Source organism: Polypterus senegalus, chromosome 8 (genome assembly GCF_016835505.1).
Source record: "Polypterus senegalus isolate Bchr_013 chromosome 8, ASM1683550v1, whole genome shotgun sequence".
Lineage (NCBI taxonomy): Eukaryota > Metazoa > Chordata > Cladistia > Polypteriformes > Polypteridae > Polypterus > Polypterus senegalus.
In genome coordinates this window covers 19,504,546-19,512,828 of record NC_053161.1, presented here as the reverse complement: position 1 = coordinate 19,512,828, position 8,283 = coordinate 19,504,546, and the positions used below count along the sequence as shown (strand labels likewise).

The 8,283-nt window shown below is 35.2% G+C and overlaps 1 protein-coding gene across 6 annotated transcripts in view; it reads right to left on the bottom strand.

The window, feature by feature from the left end:
* Nucleotides 1–1,124: 1,124 nt before the first annotated feature.
* LOC120533832 (chemokine-like protein TAFA-2) overlaps nt 1,125–8,283 on the bottom strand; it is a 640,348-nt gene continuing 633,189 nt past the window's right edge. For all 6 annotated transcript variants that reach the window (XM_039760858.1, XM_039760859.1, XM_039760857.1 and 3 more), the window contains exon 5: nt 1,125–3,495. In XM_039760858.1, the coding sequence (XP_039616792.1) occupies nt 3,484–3,495 (12 nt within the window). In that variant the 3' untranslated portion in view covers nt 1,125–3,483. The remainder of the gene's footprint in view (nt 3,496–8,283) is intronic.

Here is an 8,283-nt window from a genome sequence, read left to right as displayed (position 1 = left end):
AAAAGGGAAAAACATCCAGTATGCGGCAGTCCTGTGGGTGAAAATGCCTTGTTGATGCTAGAGGTCAGAGGAGAATGGGCAGACTGATTCAAGCTGATAGAAGAGCAACTTTGACTGAAATAACCACTCGTTACAACCGAGGTATGCAGCAAAGCATTTGTGAAGCCACAACACGCACAACCTTGAGGCGGATGGGCTACAACAGCAGAAGACCCCACCGGGTACCACTCATCGCCACTACAAATAGGAAAAAGAGGCTACAATTTGCACGAGCTCACCAAAACTGGACAGTTGAAGACTGGAAAAATGTTGCCTGGTCTGATGAGTCTCGATTTTTGTTGAGACATTCAAATAGTAGAGTCAGAATTTGGCATAAACAGAATGAGAACATGGATCCATCATGCCTTGTTACCACTGTGCAGGCTGGTGGTGGTGGTGTAATGGTGTGGGGGATGTTTTCTTGGCACACTTTAGGCCCCATAGTGCCGATTGGGCATCGTTTAAATGCCACGGGCTACCTGAGCATTGTTTCTGACCATGTCCATCCCTTCATGACCACCATGTACCCATCCTCTGATGGCTACTTCCAGCAGGATAATGCACCATGTCACAAAGCTCGAATCATTTCAAATTGGTTTCTTGAACATGACAATGAGTTCACTGTACTAAAATGGCCCCCACAGTCACTAGATCTCAACCCAATAGAGCATCTTTGGTATGTGGTGGAACGGGAGCTTCGTGCCCTGGATGTGCATCCCACAAATCTCCATCAACTGCTCGATGCTATCCTATCAATATCGGCCAACATTTCTAAAGAATGCTTTCAGCACCTTGTTGAATCAATGCCACATAGAATTAAGGCAGTTCTGAAGGCGAAAGGGTGTCAAACACCGTATTAGTATGGTGTTCCTAATAATCCTTTAGGTGAGTGTGTGTGTGTGTGTGTGTGTGTGTATGAAGTAATACTCCTAATACTATCTAGACATTTTTTAAATTTAGTACATGAAGCAAGATTGGATGGAGACAACAATAACCACTATATCCTTTTGACATTATGATGTTAAAATTATTATTACAAATGACAAGATTCTACAAATAAATTTTTTCTTTTGTATCACAATTTATTCACCTTTAAGGACAACATTAACTTACTGTAAATAATACATTTTATAGATGGGACAGCTTTATCATTTAATATATTACATTGCAGTTACATTTTATAAGACAAAAATTTTTTTGTTCTTAAACTAAAACAAATATTTTCCAATGCAAGTATGAATGATATGTGCACTTCAAGCTTTAAACCTAACAGCCTACAGTTTTTTCCATTTATATTACCTACCTTCTGGTTTAAAAAGACATATGGTAAAAATTATTTGAAGCATTTGCTGAGTTCCATGCTCTGTGTTAATACATGTAGCAGAACTGCTAGATATGTATTTTACTTTAAGGTAGATGGCCTGCTATTGCACAAATTAATGTTATATTTTCCCCAATTGCCAGTAAAAAAAAAATCTAAAAAAATGCTATTGTTTAAATAGGTTTCCTAAGTAAATGGCTTCAACAGAATACTTCTGACTGCAACTGTGACTCTACATGGTCCAATGCAGTTGATAATTAATGAACTTCTTTTTTAACTCCTCAGTTCAGAAGTTTTAACAAACTCTTGGAAATGACTTTACAAATAATTTATGCTGAAATATAGCCTGTTTATGCATACTTTATATGTATACTATTTATTTAACAATAACCATAGCAAAAATATCAAGTATTGGTTACACAATAATTCTGATGACAGTATAAACTGGTCAGATTTGTTCTGTTTCTAAAGAAAGCCCTACAATATTTCTTTATTCTGGGATGTGTCATTTACAGTATATAGTTATGTAAGTGGACAACCTTCAAATAACCTTATCAGACATTGATATTTGTGCTCATTCTGTCATCACAACACAGTTAGAAAGCTTTAAAACCACTAGACCTTGCCTGTGATCATATGATGTGTACAGAGAGACACATAAATCTCTTACCTGAATTTAAAATGTATTAATATATCAGCATGTTTCAATATTAGTTTATAATTTCCCTCAAAAATAAATGTGACTGGTATCCAGGAAGCTTCCCAAAACTAAATAATTAAGTATTTTATAACTGGTCCATAGTGGTACATCCTCTAGTGATGGTGCCCAAAATATGTAAAGGCCAATGTAAAAATGGAGGAAACATTGCTTTAAAATATGGTTTCACCTTCTTCTGTTTTAAAAATATAGCTTTCTTAAAAATCATACATGCGTCTGTAAATGGAAACAGCAAGTAATTGATGTTTTTTAAAAAAAAGTTATTGACTAAGAATAATAACCATTTGGTATTTCTTAATAAATCCATCTTAATTCATATAATAAGAGGGAAAGTGGGAAAAAAAAATCAGACCAGTAGATGAAAACGAAACTTCTCTTTTAGTGAAATGCAAGATGTGTCCCAGAAATGTCAAGTGGTTTCTGTATTTCAGCTGTTGCTTGAAATTAGTTTGATCAATTTGTACATATTCTATGAAAAAAAAGCATCAGCTTTCTCAAAAAGCTGAGAATATGCCAAAATGTGAATTTTCTGCTGACCTAACTTTAACAGGGCAAGAAGAAAAAACAAAAAAAAAGAGACTTGTTATCAGGAATATAAACGTACTGTAGGCCACCATGCTAAAATACGAATGTAGAAAATACACGACCTTCTTGACAAAAAGGCTGCAGCACCTTTGATGTCAAAAAACATTTCTAAACAGGTTCTTCTGATTTTTAATGCTACAAAATAATGCCTTAGCACCCTGGAGAATTAAAGGGGATAAACCTAAGAATAACCATTGTGTAACTGGAAAAAATACAGTAAGGCTACTCAGCCATCATTGCTCTCTTCTTCTCTTTTTTTTTTTTTATACGTTGGACGTTTTAAGAAAGGCATAAGTTGTTAAATAGTTGTCACCATTAATTGTGTGTGGAGTCTTCATACAACAAAGACAATTCCAAGATATTAGAAATTTTTCTTGTGAAGTTTAAAAATAATCCAGAAAACGTATCTCTCATATTTATGTGCATCAGATTTTCATTTCTCAGCCATCACCTTAAAATTCCCAGGAATCTTTTAATGGCTCACATCACATCATCCATGGTTAAATAATACATGCTGTCTTTGGCTGTTTGAAGCACTATAGGATGATCTGTTTGAGAAGAATCCACAGTCGCTAGTCTCAGGTTTTCCCTGTCAGAAAGTTGCAGCGTGCCTTTTCTTTATAAAATAGCAAATGCATTTTCAGGTCATCCTGCCAGTGTTAAATGATTTCCTCTTCTTTCTTCTCATTAAATAACTACTTTGTTTTAAACTCTAAGGTGAGAAAAATCCTTTATGTACAAAGACCTCTGCTTTCAGGTTACCACTGCATGTCAGAAGCTTGAAAGAAAAGCCAGGCATTGACTTGCTGCAGAGCATCAACTATCGAGCCACCTGCAATGAAAAGGAAAAAAAAAAAAAATAAATAAAATGACTTATTTCTAGAATAGAAATCTGTATAGTATATAATAAAACTTCAGTGCAAGATTACAAGAAAAAGCATGTGTTCTACTTCAGTGCTTTACAAAGCTCAACACTTTTAACATATTGCTTGAAAAAAGGTTAACGTCAGCTGTGTGAATCAAGCTAGTAGGTTTAATTTGGAATACTGGATGTCAATGAACAATACAAATTCATGGTGTTGCCAAGTACAAATAACTTCGGTCACCCTTGCTGCACAAATCAGATTTGATTTTGTTCAGCTTTTTTCTCCCCTCCTAAATCAATTCTTGATGGCAGAGATTCTGAGAACTCATCTATAATACAGTTTTTTATTCTGTTTCAACTTTGTTTTTATTCAAGTGGAAAATGATTTGTTGAGCCATACCAAACTAAATCAGAAAAGCTTATTATATACGTACAACACAACGGCACATGCTTTAATGCATATTGGATTCTAAATTTAGCAAGCAAAATCTAATTGTATGATTAGCGAGTGATATTGTGAAGTGGATCAGGTGTAAGAAATTCAAAATGACTTTTTAAAAATAAGTTGTAAAACCAGTGTTTGAAAGAAAATGTGTACTTCACTCCTTCAATTTGTAAACAGGGCTATTCCTTTTTCTAAGTAGCACAGCCACCTTAATAGTCTTTTAAAATAAAATGTAGTACAAGAAACAGTAGAATAATTCAAATGGCATTTTGAAATAAATTAAAAAGTCTTTCTGGCTAACCATCAGAATTAATTTGGGAGTCAGAATTTTATAACTACTATAAAAACAACCCTGGCGATGCCACTTGTAAGCTTTATAAGCAAATTTATTTTCTGTCAAGCATCAACAAGTATTAGAAATAAAACATGCAGTAGACTGTTTGCAAGTAGTGCAAGTAACTATTATTATGTTATTTGTTTATTTCCATCCATTTTTATTACCCTTCAACAGTCACTTCCAAACAATGTACCATATACACAAAGTTAATAATGTTACCTTTTGGTAATTCTGATACAGTCAGAATCAATAGATCTACAGTATGATGTTCACATGTACTCAATAGATTTTGTCTTATTATTGAGATAAACAAATGTGAAGACGGTGCGTAAAAGGAGTTTTAAGTAATAAGATCTTCAGAAGAACCAAATCAATTGTCCTCGATGCCCTTTATTGGGTACATTACTCTACTGGTAAGTAAAATAACGGATTTTTACCATTTCACCTTTAATTAATTCATAAACACAATGTTGGCAGAAATGTATGTATAATTTACCCCCCTCTGAGTTCATCAGATCTATCTGTGTCCAACTAATTTCAATCTGTGAACCAGTCCTTGAAAGAGAAAACACAGAAATTAAAAAGATAAAAGTCTGGGATGAGGATTCTGTTGAGTGCCCCACATGGCTGCTTTGAATGCACTAACTGGTCTGTGTTTAAAGAATCCTGTACCAACATTGGTGAACTACCAGACATTGTCAGAATTTCTTTAAAATTCTGCGAGGACACATACTGTTAAATCAGTCAAAATATACAAGTCATGGATTACTAGAGATATAAAAGAACTGATAACCAAAGAAGAAGGTAAAACATGAAATCAAGCAGGAAAAGATGAAGTATGACAAAACAGAGAATGAACTATGGATGGGATCATTGTGGAATTGCATGAATATGATGGCTGGCATTCATAATAAATGCAATAATCAGGGCGAATTGTCATGAGTTAAAACTGAATGTCAGTTGGCTCAAAAATTCAATGAATTCTATTGAAGAATTTAGATATAGGCTTTCACTTTAGAAAATTAGTCAATAAAAGAACAGACACGAGCCAGGAATCAGCCCTTCTTTGATCAGAATGATATCAGAAAGGTCCTTAAACAAACTAAAATCAAAAAAGCTCAGCTCCAGACAGAATTAGTATATGTTCGCTTCACTTCTGTGCAGAGTACATCTCTCCAATATTTCACTCTATATTTGAGATGTCTTTGGATTTACCGCAAGGGCCCATCCTGTGAAAACAGGCAAATGTTATTCCATGAACGAAAACTACACACACCAAACATTAAGAGACTGGTGGCCTTAACTTATCACATTGTGAAATCATTTAAGGACTTAATTATGAAACAACTACTTAACAAATCCCAGTCCTATCTGAAAACTAACCAATTTGCATATAGAGCAAATTTGATACCACAGTAAAACTTCTGAATTTCCTGTATAAGCACTTGGAAGGACCAAAAAACCACACAAGATTGCTGTTCATAGATTTGCCGTCAGCTTTTAATACTATTTTAGTATTACAGTTTTACAGTAGTTCATAAACTACTTGATCAATGCTGTTTGGAATCTAACTTGGTAGGGTGGATTCTTGACTTTTTAACTAACAGAACGCAGAAAGTATGTGTTAATTGCTGTTTTTCTTATAGCCGAAATATATCTATTGGTACACTGCAAGCCTGCTGCCTATCATCTCTTTAGTTTATTTTATTTACAAATGAATACAGAAGTTCACACAAGGGCAGGCATATGCTGAAATTTGCTGATGACTCTGTCATTGTGATTTTTTTTGCTAGATAAGATGGACATCCATGGACCTGTTGTTGAAGAGCTTGTTCAACATTGTGATTGTTCCTTATTAAAGATAAATATTTCGAAGACCAAGGAAATAGTTGTAGATCTCAGGTGTCTCCCTCCTGTTACTATCTCAACTTCAATTAAAGGCAAGACAATTGAGATGATACAGCACTACAAATATCTGGGGACAATCATTGATAATAAGCTAAACTTTGATCTTAACACAAAACAAATTTATTAGAAGGGGCAAACACAGTTTTTCTTTCTAAAGAAACTTAATAATTTTAAAGTGGACAAAACCATGATGACACTTTTTCATAAGTCCTTTATTGAATCGTTTTTCCCTTTTATATAAACCATCTTAATAACATTGTAGAAACCCTCTGTCACTGAACTGTATTACAGACAGGTTAGAAAGAAGGCCGACTCCTTTGGGAGACATCCTCTGTCTCCTAAATTTCAGCTGTTGCCATCTGACTGCAGATTTAGGTTTCTGATGGTAAAGAGCAACAGATTTAAGAACTCTTTTTACTCCCAGATCTATACGCATTTTGAAGTTCATCATTTGTAGCAGCCTTACCACATGCACTTTAGAACAGGTGATCCACCTGAAGCTAAGCAGTACTTGGATGGGACACCATCTAGGAAAAGCTTGGGTTGCTGCTGTCAGAAATGTTGGTGAGATCAGCAGGGGGCATTTACCCTGTGGTCTGAATTTGGATCCCAATGCCCCAGTGCAGAGATGGGGACAAGGTGCTGTAAAAATGTCATCATCCAAAATCTACCAATGTAAAACTGAGGTCCTTATTATTATTAAACTCTGAATTGTTACTTTGATGTGTCTAGTTAGGATAACACTGGTTATCTGCTGTTGTGTATTGGCTTTATTTCTTGCATCTGTGCAACAATCTTCTTATATAATACGTTACAGTGGCTGTCCATTTGTCTGTCCAGGAAATTAAATCACCTGTAGCTCACAAACCATTTGACCTATTGACATTAAATTTGGTACACATATACTATGTGACTCCTACTATCCACTTTCAGGTTTGATGACTTTTTATTTTTATTTTATTGTATTGTAGAGTCAACTCTAGGCAGCAACCAGCAGGGCGCCATGCGGCGGATACATATGGGCGCTGTTCTCATTCCCTACCATCTTTGCCGTCACTTCCCCTGCCTCTTCATATCTTAAATCATTCTTAAGTCTTCAATCTGCCTCAAGTCCCAGCTTAAGTGAAAAATTAAAGAAAACGTACTAAGTAATTGCAACACAAACACTGACTTAATCAGTTTTAACGCGAAAAGATGCAGATGAAAGAAGAGAAGAAGCAGGCCTCTAGGGTGGAGAAAAGAACAGCTGCTCAGGAAGTAGAAAGCACATCAACCTCTGAGCAAACAAATGCTAAATGTACAAAGAAAGAGCATAAAAACTATAAATGCTCAATTCAAGAGTATTCACTGCACGTTATCGTGCAGTGCGCCATTACTGGTGTTTTATATTTTTGTACTGTCCTACTGCAAACAAATTTTCCTATGATATAATATATATACCTACTTAAGTCTACTGCCAGTAAAACCAAAAATACACCTGCAAAAGGCTAAAATTGCTGTCCAGTACCTTGGATAACCAGGAAGTATTAAGCTCTGACCTTTATACCGATTCAATGAGGATATCACAGGTTGCAACCACTGAAACACCGGGATACCACAAAATGCGAACGAAGCCTCAAAACATCAATGTTCATGGAAAAAACAAATAACTGATTTTGAAAAAAAGATTGTTGAAAACAAATGTGCTTCAAAAAACAACAACAGGTTAAAAACAGTCCAGAAAATTTTAAAAATATAATGAAAGAAAAAAAATTAAACTAAGCCAAATCACTTTGTATGGTCACTATTCAAAGAGTGGATGTAGAGGTGGTCCACTTCTTCAAGTACTGGGGGTCTAAATTAATGACAGGTTGGACTGATCTTGGAACACAGATGAACTATATAAGAAAGGGCAAAGCATGCTCTTTTTCCATAGGAAACTGTGTTCCTTTAATGTGAAAAGTGACATCCTTCACAACTTCTATAATTCTGTAATGACCAATGCGATTTTCTATGCTGTGATGTGCTAGGCTGGTATCATCACTTCAAGAGAGGCCCAATGAATCAGCAAGCTAAGTAAAAAGGA